Consider the following 22,369-nt stretch of genomic DNA (forward strand, 5'->3'; position numbering starts at 1 on the left):
CTTATATTTTCTTTCTACTGCTCGTCTCTTTTCATTGCCTGGCACTGATAGAATCCTCTTTGTATTAAACATTAACCCTTACTGTACTGGGGGGGGGGGGGCTCGACATTTTCGGAGATCGCGCCGCAACCGCCAAGAATTTTGAATTGTCGTTTCATGACTTTTTTCCCTCTAATTTTACGCACATTTTGATACCATTTTCGTCGAAATCGGATATACCTGTAAGGTGTTACATAACAATTAGTATGCGCATGTCATAAAAAAGTGCTATAATTGCATATATTCATGTACAAGCAGAATTGTGAAGATATGAATTGATATCAAATTGCTTTTATATGTTTCTCAAAGTAACTTGATGTATTTCAGAACAAAAGAATACATTAGAAATAAAAAAATAGATATAATAAGAAATAAAAAACAATAAAATACATAAGAAAATAAAAATTGAAAATCGCATCAAATTTGCATAAATTACCATAATTAATTACATCAAATAACTATTTTGTGTTTATAGAAAAGAAGTTTCATATGAATAACAAAAAGTGGAGTCTGACAATTTTTGTAATGATTCTAGTTCCCTATATATATTTCCAGATTTGATATTCATGAATGCGTATTCATAATTTATGCAAATTAACTATGCATTTTCAAATATCATAAAAATAATGAAACCTCATGAATTTGAGATGAAGGAAACATTTATCCAATACATTTTCAAGATTCTTCACAAGTCTGCGGACAAATATGTAGAGTTTTCTGTAAAATGCATAAAATTAGCATTTTGCATAATTAATTAAGCTATAACGACAAAAATTTGCATATTAGGAAAAAAACTAATTATACCATCTTGTTCCTTACGTAAATATCTACAAACATGCAATTTTTCGCGTTCATCGGACATTCGACAGCCGAGATCAAAGGGGGGGCCTCCCAGGCCCCCCCCCCCCCCCAGTCAGAGAGTGCTCGAAATAGCCCAGTACAGTAAGGGTTAACTCAAATCAAACTCTTATAATAATCATTATGTATGCTTCGTATTTATTAAGTTGATATATCAAATGAAATTTCAATATTTAGCTCCTCTTATTTATAGCTAGGAATATCCATCACTCCTCAGCTTTCACTATGTTGTAAAATTAGTTAATTTTTGTTGATGTTATATAACATTCACTGTATATCTACATGTATGTACTTTTAATGCCCTGCATTTTCCAGTAAAATGGAATTGTCCTGGGCTATTGTTCTCCTTTGTTGTGCAAGTTTGAACAATAAAGTGATGTTTAAAAAAAAAAATATTTTGAAACTTTGAAACATTTATTTGCAGCATACCAGATTGGGAAGGGGGGGGGGGGGGGTTGCCATTTATTCTGACTGTATCATATATTTAACACCCTGAAACGTCACTATCAGGTATTACATAAGAGCACACACCCAGTGCTTGATTCGAGGTCAACTCCCTGTTTCTATTTTGCTCTCTCCTTATGTACGTAGGATTCCCCCTGCTTAGACACAAATCCCTATTCCTCTCTTCTCCCCTCTCTCACTTTCTTATCTACTCTCTCTTGTGGAATTACCACTGGTAGCATTCCTGATAAGAATGAATTGATTTGTTAGGCCTATTTGGTCAGTCTTTTTCCATCTTGCGGTTGTGGAGAGCAGACATGGGTTTTGAATGGTACTGCAGCTCCTTTGTTTTAGGTAAGAGAAAACTAATTTCACACACCTTATAACTAAATGTTCTACTTGTGTATTTATAATAAGACTAGGCCAACAGTTAGGCCTACCTAGTTTGCTAGCGGATATAAAGAAGGGATTGTTCTAGAGATCCTATAGTATATGTACATGTATCATTACTTCGTACCCTGGGTTGGTGAATACACTGACAAGAAGGGGGATGCTATATAGTTATTGTATGAATACCGCTTTATTAGTTTGGATCTTTGTAATATTATGAGTGATTAGAATGATGGATAATTACCAAAAGGGATAATAATATTTCTTCAAAGGCAGAGTATTTTACAGTGTAATTACTCACATATTTAATTTCATTATACAGTGTAATTATATAATTTGGAAATCATTTATTCATTCATACTGTTTTGTGAAGTTGTGAACCCTGCATACAGGTAACATGCATTATACAGGGTTTGTATTGACTCTAATAAAGAGCTACTTGTTTTAAGTTTCATTTTATGTTATATATTTTCTTTCTGTTCTTTGATATATTAGTGATATAATTGATTGAAATCCCAGAAGTAATGATCTTTTAAATTGCCCTAAGAGTATTACTGTATTCTTCACCAGCTAGCCAACTGAATTGTCCCTGCATAGCCAGCCTGCAGATGTTACCAGGATATTGAAAGGTTGATAAGTTTGATAAATGTATATATATATGCTTGCCAATAGCTCAACAGGATCATCAAGCTCTATATGTAAACACAAATTTGTTCTCAATGCCAACCTGCTGTTAAGCACGCCATTAAGCTTGTAGCCATTTTTACCGCGAGATTGTCAGCGAACTCGATGACGAACTCGCCAACGAACTCGTTGATGAACTCGCCGACGAGCTTGCATATTTGGAGCACGCCAACGAGCATGCCAACGACTTATATGCCAGTGACGAGCTTGCATATTTGGAGCACGCCAACGAGCTCGCCAACGAGCACGCTAACGAGCTTATCGGCCAGTGACAAGCTTGCATATTTGGAGCACGCCAACGAGCTCGTAGCTAATTTGCATATTTGGAATGAAACAAGCTCGCTGGCGAGTTCATCTGCGTGCTCGTCGACGAGCTCGCGTGTAAGCGTACTGAAATTTGTTTAGGGGTATGCTTTTCATGGGACCTTTCTACTAGTCTTTCAAATTGATATAAAAAGAATGAAAAAATTTACAAATGATCAAAATGAGTCATTGTTTATTTGTTTTATATCCCTTCCATCTATATCATTCCTTGTATACACTTCTGTAATAATATGTACCGTATTCATATTCACATCATATTCAGAAAAGAAATAAAATAAAATTGCATGGTTCCATGAAACAATGAAGGATGTAAATATGTTGAGCTAGCGCTATGCCGCCCATACAGGTACTGCATTAGTGCAGTCCAGTTATTGCTCGGCGTCAATTGCATGGCTTGATCGAACGCCGTGACACCACTGAAGTTGCCCGTGCGGAGGCATTTGAAATCCAGTACGCTAAAATTGTTGCCATCTTCCACAGAAAAGTTTTGCAGCTTCAAAACAAGAGAGTTGCGATGTGACCTTCTACATAATAGTGTTGCCACATTGAGCAAAAGAGTGATGCAACATTCAATTTACATAATAGTACTGTGATATTAAACAACTTACTTGTGCAGTTTAATTCATCCTCTCCGTTAAAGCAATCATCGTCACCATCGCAAACGAATTCATCGATAACACAATAACGAGATGCACAATCAAAGCAGGGGGAGTTTGTTGGAGGGGTAACTGGAATAAAGTTTTAAAAAAAGATCAGATACAGTTAATGCCAGTTTAACTAAAAGTCACTATTGAACGCATGCAAAAACATGAAATACATACATGAACATCGCAATGAATAAAAATTGTTTTGGTAGTCAATATATACAAACCCTGATTTTTATAATTTGTCTGCATTCTATCTTGCAAATTTGAAAATAAGAGTGTTATGACATTAAACATAAGAGTGTTGCAACACTCAACATAAGAATATTGCCATCTTTAACAGAAATGTTGCAACGAATGACAATTGTTTTGTAGTTCGATACACAAACACCCAATTTTTGTTTTAATTTGGCTGCATTTTATGTTGCAAACTTAGAAAATAGGAGTGTTGCAACACTCAACGCAAGAATGTTGTCATTTTTAACAGAAATATTGCAACAGCATTGGAGATTTCCAACATTCAAAATTAAGCAAGCTAAAATCTTTTAGAAAGAGTGAAGCAACATTCAACCTCAAAATGCTGGCATGTTCCCCACATGTATTCATTCTTTTAATTGTTTGTTGATTGTTTTTTTACAGAAAAGTTGTGGGCAGCATATCGATATCCCCCTTGAACTAATCAAACATTTTGTACATTGTAATCATTAGGGCATCAACTGCTGCAGTACCAGGGCTTGATTCCATTACCTTCGCATCTAAAGTCAAATGTTTAAACCACTCAACTACATTTCACCATCATGCCCAAGCTTAACACATCTTCCTGGCTATCGAGCTTGATTTCTCCATATCACATTTATCATTCTTCCTTCTCCTCCTTCTCATCATCCTTTTCAGTATCTTACCTTCACACCCAAACTCATCTTCCCCGCTATCCACACATTGGATTTCTCCATCGCATGTATCATCCAACCAGTCATAGCAGTGAGGGGAGCCATAACATGCCACCTCAGGGCCCACGCATTCTGCAAAAGGAAAGAGCGTGTTCTTTGAACATTTTCATGATGAGAAGATTATACAGGTGCCGTGGTCGAGGCCGGCCTTGGCACTAATGTCCTTTGGCAAGACATTGATCTACATTTGCCACACTTAACCCAGGTGATGTAATGGGTACCTGGCAGGAATTAATTATTTGAAATGCTAGAGCGCCGTAATGGCAGCACAGCTAAAGCTGGGGTAATAATCTCCAAGTTTGGAAGCGCTTAGTGATTGTAATAAGCGCTATATAAAAACTGAGTATTATTATTATTATTATTATACATAAGTTTTAATGTAAACCATGAGGGTTAGTCCTTAAAATGACTCTTGGTTCTTTTGTGGAGAGCCAGTGCAGAAAAGAACCAAACTTTGTATCATTGTTTACTTTTTAGATATTTCTGAAATGAACTATCTGGCCATATTTCAATTAAAAGAAGTTTTGCTTAACATTTGGAACATTTCAGACACTCCTGACAAAGAATACTTTATCGTGTCATTAACGTTGAACAAAAAAAACTGAATGAACAATTTGAACTTATGTTATTTTACGAACTGGTTCTCTTCTGCAGAAGAATCAACAAAATTTCTTTAAGAAATAGCTCACATCATGTACAACATAAATCATATATATCAACAGGAAAGGATATTCAGTAGACACCTGTGCCTTAAAGGGACTTGGTAACATTGTTAAGATAAGACAAAATGGTGCTAATTAAGGTAGTGAATTCAATGCAAGGTGTAAAATTAAAGATAATCTGAAAGTTAGAGTGAAAACTGACCATTATTAATGATACAAATTGGGAAAAACTGATCTGATCGATTCCTGAATTCTCTCAATTATAATATCCTAATTCAATTAAATTTGAGGTGAATTTAAAACCAGTCTAGACATTTAAGTGTTGAAAGATTTTTAAAAGCCTGTTTTATGTCTTTTTTTTATGGAAAACGATTGGGATAATTCAAAAATTGGTTGGAAGAATTTACTGTTAGAGAGTGTCGCACAGTGACGCCTTCAAAGAAAACCTTTAATATCCTTGTAGTTTGAGAATTTTGTCAGGATCTTTTGCATGTTAGAGGTTTAGTACGGTAGGAGAAATATAATAAGTAACATTTCAAACAAAAATTACAGTTTTTTCATCAACCTTCAACACTGTTACCGAGTTTTAAAGAGGCATTGTAGTGAGCTCTCATATTAAATTCGACACCATTTGGGTGTTTATGCAATAACAGGTGTTGTCAATCACCAGGATTAGCTTTCAGTTTTATGACCAAAAGGCCTTAACTATTTCTGCATTTTCCACCAATCCCCCATATCGAAAATTCATTATCTTTCATTTCCCTTCACTGAAGAGTCTCCAAGAGACTGGGGAGGGAGGGAGGGTCATTTCTTCATGGGACTACGGATTTGCTGTGAGCAAGTCTTGTACACCCATTAATGTTATTTAATGTGCTCGACAATGTTGTGTATAGCCCAGTCACTTCATTCAGATTTAATGCACACAGTGCTTCTTACCGATAGCTGTGACTCTGAATATGATATTGAAGATGCCAATGACAGTTTTTGGAATGGCAATTAAAAGAAAGCCTGTATTATTGGTAAGGGAGAAGTTCATGGAGTTGCTGATGCTTGCTGCATTCCCATATCCATCTACATATGCTCGGGTAGCATTAAGGTCCGTCGGGTCGGCTCCAGATCCAAAGGAGATACGAACCAGGGGTACAAGAGAGCCAGACAGAGACACTGTCAAATTCTGCATTCAAGATTTTTGAAAAAATAGGAATAGTGCAAATGAAATGTAAAACAATGGTAAACGAATGAGAAACAGAAACGTAAAGGATCAAAAGGAAACAATCATATATTTTACAATAATGTTCATTCATAAAATTGAAAATATGAGAGATTTTTAGTATCATAAGGGTAATAAGTTTGATACGCATCATTTTGTAATAAGATATATGGTTAAAAAAGTCCAGGCGCTTGAAAAAGCTTTGTTTTGTGTTTTCATAGAAACTTTAAAGAAGCAAAAACCTCGTCACATTTCCAGGGTCATTTGACAGTGTGATTCTTTATTTTGCAGTGAGGGTTAGGGTGAGGGTTAGGGGGAGGGTGTGGTTATGGGGAGGTTAAGAGTGAGGGTAAGGGTGAGGTTTAGAGTGAGGGATAGGGGGAAGGGTAGAGTACGGCTGAGAGTGAAGGTAAAGGTGAGGGTTAGGATAAGGGTACAGGTGTGGGTAAGGGTGAGGGTTAGGGGGAGGGTGTGGTTATGGAGAGGTTAAGAGTGAGGGTAAGGGTGAGGTTTAGAGTGAGGGATAGGGGGAAGGGTAGAGTACGGCTGAGAGTGAAGGTAAAGGTGAGGGTTAGGATAAGGGTACAGGTGTGGGTAAGAGTGAGGGTTAGGGGGAGGGTGTGGTTATGGGGAGGTTAAGAGTGAGGGTTAGGGTGAGGTTTAGAGTGAGGGATAGGGGAAGGGTAGAGTAAGGCTGAGAGTGAAGGTAAAGGTGAGGGTTAGGATAAGGGTAAGGGTGTGGGTAAGGGTGAGGGTTAGGGTAAGAGTGAGGGTATGGTGAGGGCAAGTTACAAGCTCGGCTATCACAATCATCAAGAAGTCTCTCCTTCACAAAAAGCTAGGTTGAGGTCTAGGGTAAGGGCGAGGGTAAGGTTGAGGGCGAGGGTGAGGGTGAGAGATAGGGTGAAAGCTAGGGGAGGGTAAGAGTGAGGGTGACAGTAAGGGTGAGAGTAAGGGTTAGGGCGAGGGTGAGAGTAAGGTTGAGGGTAAGGGGAGGATTGATGGGTTAGTTGAGGGCAAGGATGAGGGTTAGGGTGAGGGATATAGGGGGAGGGTGAGGGGGAGGGTGAGGTTTAGGGCGAGGGTAAGGGTGAGGGTAAGGGTTAGGGTTAGGGGGAAGGTGAGTGTTAAGGGGAGGGTTGGTTTAAGGATAAGTTTGTTAGGGAGAGGAAGGGTGAGGGTTAGGGTGAGGGTTAGAGTAAAGTTGAGGCTGGGGGAGGGTGAGAAGAGGATGTGGGTGAGGGTGAGGTTTAGGGCGAGGTTTAGGGCGAGGGTGAGGGTAAGGGTGAGGGGGAGGGTGAGGGGCGAGGGTAAGGGTAAGGGTGAGGTGAGGTTGAGGTAATGGTTAATGGGCAGGGTTAGGTTTAGGGCTAGGGTGAGGGTGAGAGGTAGGGGAGGGTAAGGGTGTGGGTAAGGGTAAGGGTTAGGGGAGGGTGAGGGTGAGGTTACCGTTAAGTCAGAGGATGATGGAGAGCATGAGGATGAGGGCAAGGGTGAAGGATACAGGGGGTGAAGCAGAGGGTTACAGTGAGGGTTAGAGTGAGGTTAGGGGATGGTGAATGTTAGGGAAGGGTAAGGATGAGGGTTAGGATGAGGGATAGGTAAGGGTGAGGCTGAGGGTAAGGGGGAGGGTTAGGCTCAGGCTTAAGGCGAGGGTTAGAGAGGGGGATAAGGGGAGGGTAAGGTTAGGGGTGAGTTTAAGGGGAGGTCGAGGGTCAGGGTTAGGGGAGGGTCAGGGGAGGGTAAGGGTAAATGTGAGGTTGAGGGTTAGAGGGGAGGGGAGGGGAGGGTGAGGGTGAGGGGAGGGTAAGGGCGAAGTCGAGGATTAGTTGAGGGCGAGGGTTAGGTGAGGGTTAGGAAGAAGGGTGAGTGTAAGGGATAAGAAGAGGGCTAGGGTTAGGGTGAGCTAGGTTAGGGTGAGAGTTAAGGCAAGGAGAGTTAGGGAATGGGTGAAGGTGATTGTTTGGGTTAAGGTGAAGGCAAGAGTGGGGACGAGGATGAACTTGTGATTAAGGGTGATGATGATTACGGCAAGGGTAAGGGATAGGTTTAAGGTTTAGTTTACTTGGGTTTGGGTTATAAGAATGAAGGGTAACCTGTATCTCGATATAAAGCGTGGTTCCAGGATCTGAGTTGAAGCCATAATGAGTAAAATCATAGATGTTACTAGCTGGTGTATCACGATCATCAAGAATCCTCTCTGATACATAACCTTCACTAAAGAGCTGCCACTCTCCAGTCTTAATCTCAATATTGTCTAGGGTATAACAAATAGATAGAGAGAAAGAATAAGAACATTTTATATTTAGGTCATGCATACAAGCTTAATGTACATGTAGGCTAAACATTAAATACAGAACTGAAGTAGTCTGCAGACACAGACTCTGATTTGACACTTTAAACCAATTTATATAGCCTTAAGCAGAGAATAGCTCTGTCAATCTCTGTCCATGTGCGGAGCAATTAAAGTAAAGCGCCTAGCAGTATGCAGCTTCATATTTCCATTGTGTACGATCATAAATATAATCATAGACCCACATGTATGAATGATAAACTCTGTGTTTGAAATTCTTCTAATTTCTGTTAACCTACGTGATGCTCGGTGTAAATTCACGTTTAACACAATGAAAACATTTACGGTGCCCCTTCCTTGTTATAATATGAATTTAGACCAAAGGCCAGATTTATATTTTAGCAAATTTGGATAGCATGTTCACAGAGACAGTAAGCTTTGTCTCCCCCTCCTGTAATATTTAGAAACTTACCAATAAATTGAGAGTGGTTGCAGAGACCCTCTGTTTCATCTTCTCCTCCTGGACAATCATTATAGAAGTTACAGACTTGCAGGCCAATCAGACAATCAGAGGTATAACTACAGGCAAGACATCCTTAGGATAGAGAAGAAAAGTGAAGAAAATAGGCAAGTCAGTGAAAGTAATTAATTATAGGAAGGCAAAACAATTCAAAAAAGCCATAGAAGTTGATAATTTTCTAAAGGTCTAAAAAAGCAGATTTTGTTCAACAAATTTGCACCAGTAATTTTTTGTACAACTCCTAAAAAAGTTTTAAAGCAGATCAATAAGTATATTGAATGAACCAACACATATTGAAATTACGAAACACAGCAAAAAAGGTCCAATTGTTACATGAAAATAGTGATTTTAAATTCCAGTCTGTATCTTCAATTTAATGACATTGATATGAAGTAAAATGAAATTAATACACAAAGAAATAAATTGATAAAGGAATAAACGTAACAATAAAAAAAGAATAAATAAGTATATGAATAAATATTTCAAATGAATTATACATATGAAATGAAAAGATAAATAAAGGGGAAAATGAAGGGGAATATAAAGTTAAAGAGGATTGGTACCTGTACAGTTAAATTCATCTGCACCACTAGGGCAGTCATATATTCCATCACATACATCGCTTGCATTGAAACATGTAGTATCATCAAAGAAACACGAATACTCGTCTTCTCCACAATCTGTTATAGGAAATGTAAAACAATAACAATCTCATGTTAGGGTTTGTATATGGTGGCGATTATAATAATAATGACAAAAGGAAAAGAGAACTTTAATTCACATATCTTAAACATTCACCATAACATATATACATGTAAAACAAAATAATTATCTTAGCATATCAAAGCTTTTATCTGTCTTTCATTAACCTTTGCTTATGTTTCAATATGTTTAACATAGTTCTTATAAATATCATATTATTAAAGTTTTCTCATTCATGTTAATATTTAATGCCCCCCAAAAAATATATCAAACATGTTACAATTTGCTGTGATGTTTCAATGGTATACCAATCTTCACATACATAATAATTTTTAATTTTTCCATTTATGAAGGTCATATTTTGATGGTAAAAACATATGCAAAAGTTTAAAATTAAATTGTTTGATTCTGTTATTTTGTCATTTGAGCTTGCATGGAACTGACCGTTGCAACCAGCTTCGTCTTCTCCATTGTAACAGTCGGCAACACCATCACAAACCCAAGAATCATAAACACAAGACCAATCTGAATCACACTGGAAGCATGGAAGAGGTGTACCTGTAACAAAAAAACATTGCTCATATCAATAAAATGGAAAAGGTTAGACCTAGGCCCTGTCTGGTAAAAAGTTGGGACAGTGATCAATAGCTCCTACTTTACTGTTATACTATGACAAGATGGACAACAAAATGAATCCAGTCATGATATTACTTTTTTTTTTGAGAACCTGTATTTATGGACTTGTGCGAAATGAGAAGTACGTATGGGACTGTAAACACACATATGCAAGCTCCAGAGTTTTCAGCTATTCCTTGTGATAAATGCGAGGGTGTTTTGAGAACTACCCCTATACAAATTTAAGTTTGTCGGGAACTCGTATTATGCTCGTGGTAAGCTTAATAAGATCGTTTTAGGCTTTAAGCTTGTAACACGCTTCCAGGACGCTAGTAACGATCTTACAAAATCTTGGCGAGCTTGTACACGAGTTCGCCATGAGCTCGTGGCGAACTCGCGGGTAAAAGGGGGACCTCGTGGTGAGCTTGGGGGGTAAACTTGGGAGCTTGTGGATAGCTCGTGGAGAGCTCGTGGGTAAAAGGGGGAGCTCGTGGTGAGCTTGTTGGTAAAAGGGGGTGCTCGTGGCCAGCTCGTGGGTAAAAGGGGGAGCTCGTGGCGAGCTCGGGGGTAAACTAGGGAGCTCGTGGCGAGCTCGGGGGTAAACTCGGGAGCTCGTGGCGAACTTGGGGGTAAACTGGGGAGTTTGTGGCACGCTCGGGGGTATATTGGGGAGCTCGCCACAACCTTGGGGGTAAACTGGGGAGCTGGTGGCGAGCTCGCTGGAAAATGGGGGATATTTTGCTACGAGCTCTGGGAAAATGGGGGAGCTGACAGGAAAAAGGGGGAGCTCGCCACGATCTCGCCGGTAAACAGGTGATCGAGCTCCCAGGAAAACAGTTGGGTATGCAGTGTGAGTCAAAAAAAATTTTACACCCAAAAGATTGCAAATTATTTTAAAAATCATCTGTAAACAATAAATTATTATACATCCTATGAAAGAGTGTTTTATCCTGAATCATTCAGTATCATTTTTGTGTGGTATGTGTTCACGCTTGGATGAACAGGAGGCATTGTATGCGAGAGTGCAAAAATCGACTTGCGCCAAAGTTGCTTATGTGATGTTTGAATAAAACAATTGCGATATGGGTATTATTTCGGTCATAACAGATCAACATAACATCCCGAACAAAATTAATCATGCCACACATATCAAAAATCAAATATAAAATATCAACGAACATTGTTAGTGTGTGTGCGTGTGAATTTGCTTTTCTACATAAAACATATGCAATGCATTTCATTTGTTACATTCAATTCATTCTCGCACTCCGCTGATCCCAACATAATACATACTATAGGCATCACTTTGGCGCAAGTCGATTTTTGCACTTTCACAAACAATGCCTCCAGTTCATCCAAGCGTGAACACATACCACACAAAAGTGATACCAAACGATTTGGAATAAAATACTCTTTCATAAGATGTATAATAATTTACTGTTCATAAATGATTTTTAAAATAATTAGCAATTTTCTAGGTGTAAACTTTTTTTGGACTCACACGGTATACATGTATGTATTTTAAAGTTCCCTTCAGGATGCCAATGTCTTGGGCCAAGGAAAATGAGTTCCTACTTCCTAGTTTCTTGTCTCCACCAGCATCCTTTTTATGTAATTTTTGTTTTAATACAAAATATTGATCTGAAGATATCTCCTACCTGAAATAATTAAGGTAAACAAATGCATACTTTATTTTTTTGATACATTTTTGAGCCTCTTTGTCAGAACATACATTGTATATGCAATTACATTGAAAGTTCAGAAAATTTGTGTTAAAATTGAAACAATAGCTTTTTCATGCTGAAGTAACCTGGCAAATTACTTGTAAATTTAATTAAATTCTTTTGAAACTTTGAAACATTTATTTGCAGCATACCAGATTGGGAAGAGGGGGGGGGGGGGTTGCCATTTATTCTGACTGTATCATATATTTAACACCCTGAAACGTCACTATCAGGTATTACATAAGAGCACACACCCAGTGCTTGATTCGAGGTCAACTCCCTGTTTCTATCTTGATCTCTCCTTATGTACGTAGGATTCCCCCTGCTAAGACACAAATCCCTATTCCTCTCTTCTCCCCTCTCTCACTTTCTTGTCTACTCTCTCTTGTGGAATTACCACTGGTAGCATTCCTGATAAGAATGAATTGATTTGTTAGGCCTATTTGGTCAGTCTTTTTCCATCTTGCGGTTGTGGAGAGCAGACATGGGTTTTGAATGGTACTGCAGCTCCTTTGTTTTAGGTAAGAGAAAAACTAATTTCTCACACCTTATAACTAAATTTTCTACTTGTGTATTTATAATAAAACTAGGCCAACAGTTAGGCCTACCTAGTTTGCTAGCGGATATAAAGAAGGGATTGTTCTAGAGATCCTATAGTATATGTACATGTATCATTACTTGGTACCCTGGGTTGGTAAATACACTGACAAGAAGGGGGATGCTATATAGTTATTGGGGTGGGGTGGGCTGTCAAAAATACCCCCCACGTATCCTCTGCGTGTCGTAAAAGGCGACTAAAAGGGGACTATTCGGCATCAGGGGGCTGGTGGTGGTACTGAGTGGCACCAGTAGGACCAATAAAAACTTGCATCCCCTAAGACGTTGAATTGGGAAGGCGAGTTTAGGCCGCCTTTAAATAAGCCTAGCTTGCTCTGCATTGGGCAGCAGCGATGCAGTAGGAGTGTTTCGGCGGAAGATCCTTTTAGGACAACGGTGAACCTCTGATAATGACTGGCATGCTGGATAATCCCAGATACGGCTAACTACTGCGGTGAAGAAGGCAACAGAAAACCACTTCACTATTATTCCAAGAACAATCATGATGAATCACAACTCAAAAGCCAAGGCGTGAAGGGGGCTCGTCTACCTAAAGGGACAAGCACCTCGCCCGGTAGGGTGTCCCATGGGCGACAGGTGTGCCCCGACCGTCAGCCAGCTACTGTTTGCAATAGGAATACTATCAGAGTTGGAACATGGAATGTGAGAACACTGTATCAGAGCGGCAAGCTGGAAAATGTTAAACAATAGATGATGAGGCTAAATGTAAACATATTGGGACTAAATGAAACAAGGTGGCTGAATAACGGCGAGTTTGTGATAGATGAGTACAGATTGATTTATGCAGGAGGTGAAAAGCATGAAAGAGGTGTGGGGTTACTGCTGGATCCAGATATCTCAAAAAGTGTGTTGGGACACTGGTGTGTAAGTGATAGGGTGCTCCTAGTGAAATTACAGGAACACCCTTTTAACATCTCAATCATAGTGGTTTATGCACCAACGGCAGATAGTGCTGACGAAGTTATTGACACCTTTACGATTCCTTAGATAAAGCTAAATCTCAGTGCAAATCAAATGACATTCTCATTGTCCTGGGAGACCTGAACGCTAAAGTCGGTCGAGGTACAGAGGGCAAAGCAGTAGGTCCGCATAGAATTGGTGAAAGGAATGAACGAGGGGACAGATGGGTTCAGTGGTGTGAGGGGGAGAACATGGTCATCACTAATACTTGGTTCAAAGAACACCCTAGGCGAGTATACACTTGGAAGAGTCCTGGAACCAGATAGACTATATTGCCATAAATAGTAGATTTAAAAGAGCAGTGAAACAATCAAAAACTTATCCAGGGGCTGACTGCGGGAGTGATCATGTGCCGGTGATATGTACACTTCAAACTCAAGAGACCAAAAGTTGTGAAAATATTGGATTTTAAACAGTTGAGTAAACCGGACATACGTCAAGAATTTACTGTACAAGTAAAGAAAAGGTTTGAGTTGCTCATAGATGAAGGTGAAGAAAACACGTGGGAGACGATGAGAAATATTCTGGTAGAAACAGCGGAAGAGTATGTGCCGACGAAAGAGAGAAAAAGAAAGAACAAATGGATGACAGAGGAGATTCTTTTAATGATGAAAGATAGACAGAAATTTGAAATAGACAATGCGAGAAATATAGGGACCTAGACTGGCTAAACAATGTGTAGAAATTGAAAATCAATTCGATAAGAATAGTAATGTTTACCAAAGAATAAATAAGATTTCAGGTAAAAAGTCTGGTTGTTCAAACCCTGGCTGTATCAAAGGAAAAGATGGGTCAATCCTGTTTGAAATGAAGGACAAAATGAGTAGGTGGACGCAATACATTGGGGAACTTTTTGAGGATAGTAGGGAAGCAATGCCGAGTTTTGCAGATGAAGTCAAAGGGGAGAAAATTCTTAAATCAGAAGTCCGTTGGGCAATGTCAAAGATGAAGAAGAACAAAGCAGCTGGACCAGATGGTGTGGTCACTGAAATGTTTGAAGCATTAGAGGAATATAGTTTTGATAGATTAACAGAAATTATCAACAAAATATATGATTACGGAACATTTCCAGATAAATTGGGCAGATCCATTTTCATTACTCTCCCAAAGAATCCGGGAGCCGTGGATTGTGAGCAATATAGGACAATCAGCCTTATTTGCCATATCACTAAGATTATTTTGAGGATTCTGCTTTTGAGAGCAAGAAGTAGCATAACTCCCATGGTCGGAAGGGAACAATTTGGTTTTGTAAAGGATGCGGGCACAAGAAATGCAATATTTGTGGTTAGAAATAAGACAATCATCATCAGTCGAAACATTTAAGAAGAAACTTAAGCACCATTTGTTTATGTCGTAGTTATAATATTGTAAAATTATGTCGTAGTTTGTATAGTGTATAATTATGTTGTAGTTTTAATATTGTATAATTATTGTTGATGTTGTACAAGAGCGCCTTGAGCAGTCTTTTAGAATGGATATGTGCGCTATATAAATTGACATTATTATTATTATTAAATATAACGGAGAGAGAGCAGTCGAAATGCAAAAGGATGTGTACATGTGTTTTATTGATTATTCAAAGGCTTTTGATAAAGTAAGACATTCAGAACTTTTTGAAGAGCTGAAAAAGCTTGATATATATAGGAACGATCTAAGACTGCTACAAAGTCTATATTGGAATCAGTTTGCATGCATCAGGGTAGAAGGAGAGTGTAGTGAATATATCAACATCAGACGGGGAGTCAGACAGGGTTGTGTTATGTCCCCAGACCTGTTCAATATGTAGAGTGAAATCATTCTAAGAGAATTGGAAGATGAAAATGGGATACAAGTGGGTGGTCATTCAATCACAAATATTAGATATGCTGATGACACCGTTTTATTTTCTGAATCAGAGAAAGATCTCCAGAGACTCCTGAATGTAGTTGTAAAAGAAAGTGAGAGAATGGGACTAGAGATCAACTATACCAAGACAAAGTGCCTGGTGGTATCCAAGAAGAGCAGTCCAAAATGTAACTTGAAACTGAAAGAACAGACTATTAAACAAGTCTCCTCATTTAACTACCTCGGCAGCATGATAACCGAGGATGCCAGATGCGAGACAGAGATCAAGAGAAGGATAGCTCTCGCTAAACCTGCATTTTCAAAGTTAGGCAAAATTCTGACAAATCAAACAATGTGTATGAGGACCAGAATAAGGGTATTGAATTGTTACATCTACCCAGTACTTATGTATGGTAGTGAAACATGGACTTTAGCCTCTGATACTAAAAAGCATTTGGAAATTTGCGAAATGTGGTTTCTAAGAAGAATGATAAAAATCCCCTGGACTGACAAAGTAATGAGGAAGTTCTTACACGAGCAGGAGTGCAAAGGAAAATGATACGTGAGATGTTGATTAGGCAGTTGAAGTTCATGGGTCACATTACACGTAAAGAAGGCCTAGAGAATCTTGCTTTGACAGGGAAAATTGTGGGAAGAAGGAGTAGGGGAAGAAGGAGGATACTTTGGATGGACAGTCTGCAGAAATTGTTGGAAGAGAGAGGAGTGAAAGAACCAGGAGTGGTACTAATACAGAAGGCTAGGAGCCGAGGGTTGTGGAACAGCATGATCGCCAAATTCAAACGATATGGCACTTAGAGAGAGAGAGATATAGTTATTGTATGAATACCGCTTTATTAGTTTGGATCTTTGTAATATCATGAGTGATTAGAATGATGGATAATTACCAAAAGGGATAATAATATTTCTTCAAAGGCAGAGTATTTTACAGTGTAATTACTCACATATTTAATTTCATTATACAGTGTAATTATATAATTTGGAAATCATTTATTTATTCATTTTGTTGTGTGAAGTTGTGAACCCTGCATATACAGGTAACATGCATCATACAGGGTTTGTATTGACTCTAATAAAGAGCTACTTGTTTTAAGTTTCATTTTATGTTATATATTTTCTTTCTGTTCTTTGATATATTAGTGATATAATTGATTGATATCCCAGAAGTAATGAGCTTTTAAATTGCCCTAAGAGTATTACTGTATTCTTCACCAGCTAGCCAACTGAATTGTCCCTGCATGGCCAGCCTGCAGATGTTACCAGGATATTGAAAGGTTGATAAGCTAGATAAATGTATATATATATGCTTGCCAATAGCTCAACAGGATCATCAAGCTCTATATGTAAACACAAATTTGTTCTCAATGCCAACCTGCTGTTAAACACGCCATTAAGCTTGCAGCCATTTTTTCCACAAGATTGTCAACGAACTTGGTGACGAACTCGCCAACGAACTCGTTGATGAACTCGCCGACGAGCTTGCATATTTGGAGCATGCCAACAAGCACGCCAACGAGCTTATCTGCCAGTGACGAGCATGCATATTTGGAGCACGCCAACGAGCTCGCCAACGAGCACGCTTACGAGCTTATCGGCCAGTGACGAGCTTGCATATTTGGAGCACGCCAATGAGCTCGTAGCTAATTTGCATATTTGTAACGAAACAAGCTCGCTGGCGAGTTCGTCTGCGTGCTCGTCGACGAACTCGTTGGCGAGCACGCTGACGAGCTCGCGTGTAAGCGAACTGAAATTTGTATAGGGGTATGCTTTTCATGGGACCTTTCTACTAGTCTTTCAAATTGATATAAAAAGGATGAAAAAATTTACATATGATCAAAATGAGTCATTGTTTATTTGTTTTAAATCCCTTCCATCTACATCATTCCTTGTTCACACTTCTGTATGTACCGTATTCATATTCACATCATATTCAGAAAAGAAATAAAAGAAAATTGCATGGTTCCATGAAACATTGAAGGATGTAAATATGTTGAGCTAGCGCTATGCCGACAATACAGGTACTGCATTAGTGCAGTCCAGTTATTGCTCGGTGTCAATTGCATTGCTTGATCGAACGCCGTGACACCACTGGAGTTGCCCGTGCGGAGGCATTTGAAATCCAGTACGCTAAAATTGTCGCCATCTTCCACAGAAAAGTGTTGCAGCTTCAAAACAAGAGAGTTCCCAGGTCAAAATTCCACTAGGATCCGATCCTTTTGGACCATCAGAAACCATTAGAGCTATTGGTGTTTAATGATTTCAATAGGGGAAAGTAAAATGATGGACCCACAGATACCATTAGAAAATATCTATTGGACCAACACAAACCCACAGAAAGAAATGCTGATGGACCAACAGAAAGCTTCTATTGGACCAGCATCCACCCACGTCTTCTATGGGTTTCTGTTGTTCCATTAGATATTTTCTATGGGTTCCGGTTGGTCCATTATTAGAGATCTTTCTATGGGTTTCTAATGGTTCCATATTCTGGATTCCCTATTGAAACCAATAGTCCAATGGCTAATTCTATTGGTAAATCAAAAATGATAAATCAAAATTGATTTTAGCAACTGTCCACCAAAAAAAGTATATTCTAATCTCAATTGCATTAACTTCATCACATAGATCACTTGAAGTGAGTTTAAGAATATCCTTCATTTTAACTGAAGGCTTGTACTATTTCTATATAATAAACATACATGAATTTTTCTTGGTTAGTAATCATTATAATCAATATATCTATTGCTAAAACGTTAATGAAATTGTAACATGATTAAACAAATAATCTATTGGTCATGAGTTGCCGAAAGAAAATAAAAATCACAAAAGTGATGTACATTGTCATAAGTTGCTTAACAAATTATGATCATGTAATGTTCTGTGAACACGTATAAAGTAATCATGAATATCCATGAGATAGATTTAGCTGTTGGTTTCTATTGGTTTCTATTGGACCTATTGGTTTCTATTGGTCCCATTGGGTTCTATTGGTCTCATTGGTTTTCTATTGGTCCTATTGGTCCTATCGGTTCTATTGGTTTCTATTGGTCTTATTGGTTTATATTGGTCCTATTGGTTTCTATTAGTCCTATTGGTTTCCATTGGTCTTATTGGTCCTATTGGTTTCTATTGGTCCTATTGGTTTCTATTTATATTGGTTTCTATGGGTGCTATTGGTTTCTATTGGTTTCTGATGGTTTGAATGGTCTCTATTGGATTCAATTCTATGGGTCCAACAGAAACCAATAGACTCCAACAGACACCATTAGAGACCAATAGAATTTTTCTAATGGTCTCTATTGGTCTCTATGGGATTTTCGACCTGGGTTGCGCTGTGACCTTCAACATAATAGTGTTGCCACGTTGAGCAAAAAAGTGATGCAACATTCAATTTACATAATAGTACTGTGATATTAAACAACTTACTTGTGCAGTTTAATTCATCCTCTCCGTTAAAGCAATCATCGGCTCCATCGCAAACAAATTCATCGATGACACAATAAAGAGATGCACAATCAAAGCAGGGGGAGTTTGTTGGAGGAGTAACTGCAATAAAGTTTCAAAAAAAGATCAGATACAGTTAATGCCAGTTTAACTAAAAGTCACTATTGAACGCATGCAAAAACATGAAGTACATACATGAATATCTCAATGAATAACAATTGTTTTGGTAGTCTCTTCAATACATGTTGAGTCTGGCTCAGGGCAGGCAAACGAAGCATCAGGACAAACCTCTGTACCAGACAAAAAAGAAAAGATCATCCATTATTATTCATATTTCATTTTATTTACTTCAATAGCAAATTTACATCTGGTCACATTTGAGCTACCAGTCACAGCTAGGTGTCAGTAAAATACTTACATAATTCACAGAGTAATTACATTTTTAGTACAAAGCAAAATGACAATTTTAAAGCAAAATTTATTTAAATAACTGTTATATCATTCTGAGTATATTCCTATACTTCACCATCTGCAAACGTTCTAGAGTACTCTTCAAAAAGATTCCAGACAGTTCTTTCACAGTGCAATTATACAAATCAAGGACACAACTTTATCTTTAAAGAACATTGTCTTCTCTCTATCCACACAAATTTTCTGACTTACGACAATCAAGTTCATCTGATTCATCAAGGCAATCAGCACTTCCATCACAAACCCAGGAAGTAGGCAAACAGGTATCTTCAGCCCAGGCAGTAGTACAGTTATGGCAAGAATCGGGAGTAGGCGATGCTACAAAGATGGAAGAAAATATAAATCAAATCAAAGAAAAATCATATCAATTTATGTTCTTGAGTATTAAAGGTGTTTTACTTTAATTTGCTCCACTCCACCCAGTTGGTACCTAGTAAAATACAAGAGGCAATCTGCAAACTTGAGAATAGGAGTGTGTCAACCTTAAAATACGAGTGTTGCAATGTATAACCTAACAATATTGCCATCTTCAACAGTAGATTGCTGCAACATTCAACATGAGAGTGATGCAACATTCAATCTACAGAATACTATCCTGAATTTAAACAAATTCACTCTTACATCAAATTCAAGCCATTAACACGGCAACAAGCTGGATTGCTGCAAAAGTGATTGGAGGGTGGTGCAACGTAAAGTGTAGAATTGGGATTGAATCCAGTGACCGGGGAAATAATAACAATGTCATGAGTTGGAGCCCCAGCTTAAGTTGGCACTGGTGTCCTTTGGCAAGATATTCATCTACATTAGCCATTCTCTAACCAGGGGTCTGTTTCATAAAGCTGTTCGTAAAGTTACGCATGACTTTACAAACGACTTATATAAGAAGTGCCAGATAGGATGCCCAAAGTTTTTCCTGATGTTTTCATAAAGTGTGACTATAAATAACCTCAATTAAATTATGGCAAAAAGTATACTTTGTATTAAAAATGTTTGTTATAATAATCTAGTCTGCACAGTTCAACTTTAGTTGATGCAGTTAAAAAATGATTGAGCATCCCATTTGGCTTTTCATATATAAATCGTTCGTAAAGTCACGCGTAACTTTACGAACAGCTTTATGAAACAGACCCAGGCCTTAAATGGGTAAAGGTGGTAAGGAATCCCATGCATGCAAAGGGCACAGCGTCGGCAGCCTAGCTAATACCGGGGTTATATTTAACCACATTGAGCACTTGCGTGGTGGATATACATGTTTGCGCTAAATGGCGACTGGCTGGAATGCTCCCCAGGGAGTGGGAAATGTGCATACATTGTGTGCGGGTAAGCCTGAATCCGATGACCAAGGTAATAATATATCTGTAAAGCGCTTAGGCACATCGTTGGATCGATGTATTGAGCGCTATATAAACACAGAATATTATTATTGTTATTATTATTAAACAAATATCAAATCAAAGAATAGTGAAGCAATACACGAATTTGCATCTAAATACAATCACAATATTCATAACCATGGCTCTGTTTCATAAAACTTGTTATCAATAACAAGTTACAAAAGGTACAAGAACTGTTACGAGCTTTCATGAGCTATACTATGCTGTCATAAGCAAAACGTTTTATGAAACAGGAACCAGGACAATGAGGCTTTCTGGGTTCAAGGCAGGTTGTGCGAATTAATCATAGAATACCCCAAAAATAGAAATTACAAAAGTGCAATAATGGGATTGAAATCATAGTCACTTACAGGTAAAGCACAGTTTTGGGAAATTTTGTAAATTGGATGGATAGTAATTCTTGAGAATTTTGATATATTTGGATGCCTCTGTGGAAAAATTATTAGCACTAGAAAATATATCCCCTAAAACACTTCTGCTTTTGAGATATTAAATAATAAAAAATGTACTTGTGCTCTCAGTACTAAAGTATCAAATATTTTAAATACCGGTAGCACCCAAGGCCATTCCACGGTAGCTGCGACCATGAAAATTTTAGAATATGCAGTTCTGATATATGATTTCTAAACAGGAAAAGCAAATTGGTCGATTGTAATCAAGAAACATAGTTTTAAGGTTAAAGTAATATTAGTCTTGAGAGGGAGCTATACAACATAAAGAGTTTATTATTTACAATTTTGTCACTTTAGACTCAATTTCAACTGCAACAACAATCATGGAATATTGCAAAATCGCATATGCTTCCAATATGTTCATTCAAACCAAATTCATGACCCCATACCAACACTTTGTTTTACCTTTAAAGGAGAAAACATATTACCACTATTAACAGCTTTTATAACATACTCGGGTATTAGGCACAGGCAATTATTTAGCAAAAAGAACCTGTCTTGCCACCTTCAAAAGATCCCTCAAAACTCACCTTTTCCCCCAATGATCTATGTGATATACTTCCTTTACTTTACATTTTTGTCCTCTTTCATATATTTGTATTTGTAAGCGCTATGGTACTTATTGTTTTTAGCGCTCCTAAATATTCAATATTATTATTATTATTATTTTAACAAAATCTGTGAGGTGGGTTATTCTGATTAACTTTGGTGAGTGGGCAATTGATTTCCATGTTCTTATTCTATAATATAAGGTATTATACTTTTTATAATAATATTATCAATAAATATCATTACTGCAATCGGTTTCATCCTCCTGGCTGAGTTCACACTGCACCACACCATCACAGATCTCACTCTCTTGATAACAATCGTTGGAGTAGGTACATGGGATATCATCTTCTCTCGCACATTCTGGAAAGGAAGGGGGTAAAAAGAAGACCTTGCTCAATTTATACTATAATATTCTTCCAAATTGACACCAAAATAATAAGCTCAAAAATCACAAGAACTTCACCTGTTCACTCCTGATTCTTTCCTACCCATAAGCATCATCTAACAAATAATAAATAACAACTGTGACTGTGTGTGAGCTGAGCTGAGCTGAGCTATTATAGAGTAGACTCGACAA

General features: G+C 38.0%; 1 protein-coding gene across 3 annotated transcripts in view; it reads right to left on the bottom strand.

Annotated features, from left to right (window-relative positions):
• LOC755356 overlaps positions 1–22,369 on the bottom strand; it is a 90,372-nt gene that overhangs the window by 48,743 nt on the left and 19,260 nt on the right. For 2 of the 3 annotated variants that reach the window (XM_030977476.1, XM_030977477.1), the window contains 10 exons: positions 22,036–22,152; positions 19,587–19,712; positions 18,906–19,025; positions 10,165–10,278; positions 9,582–9,698; positions 8,971–9,093; positions 8,302–8,462; positions 5,932–6,169; positions 4,286–4,405; positions 3,348–3,467 (listed from right to left, as the gene is read on the bottom strand). In XM_030977476.1, coding sequence (XP_030833336.1) covers positions 3,348–3,467; positions 4,286–4,405; positions 5,932–6,169; positions 8,302–8,462; positions 8,971–9,093; positions 9,582–9,698; positions 10,165–10,278; positions 18,906–19,025; positions 19,587–19,712; positions 22,036–22,152 — 1,356 coding nt within the window. The remainder of the gene's footprint in view (positions 1–3,347; positions 3,468–4,285; positions 4,406–5,931; positions 6,170–8,301; positions 8,463–8,970; positions 9,094–9,581; positions 9,699–10,164; positions 10,279–18,905; positions 19,026–19,586; positions 19,713–22,035; positions 22,153–22,369) is intronic. The other variant, XM_030977478.1, reaches the window with a different exon arrangement.

This window comes from Strongylocentrotus purpuratus, unplaced genomic scaffold (assembly GCF_000002235.5).
Source record: "Strongylocentrotus purpuratus isolate Spur 01 unplaced genomic scaffold, Spur_5.0 spur5_scaffold_1, whole genome shotgun sequence".
Lineage (NCBI taxonomy): Eukaryota > Metazoa > Echinodermata > Echinoidea > Camarodonta > Strongylocentrotidae > Strongylocentrotus > Strongylocentrotus purpuratus.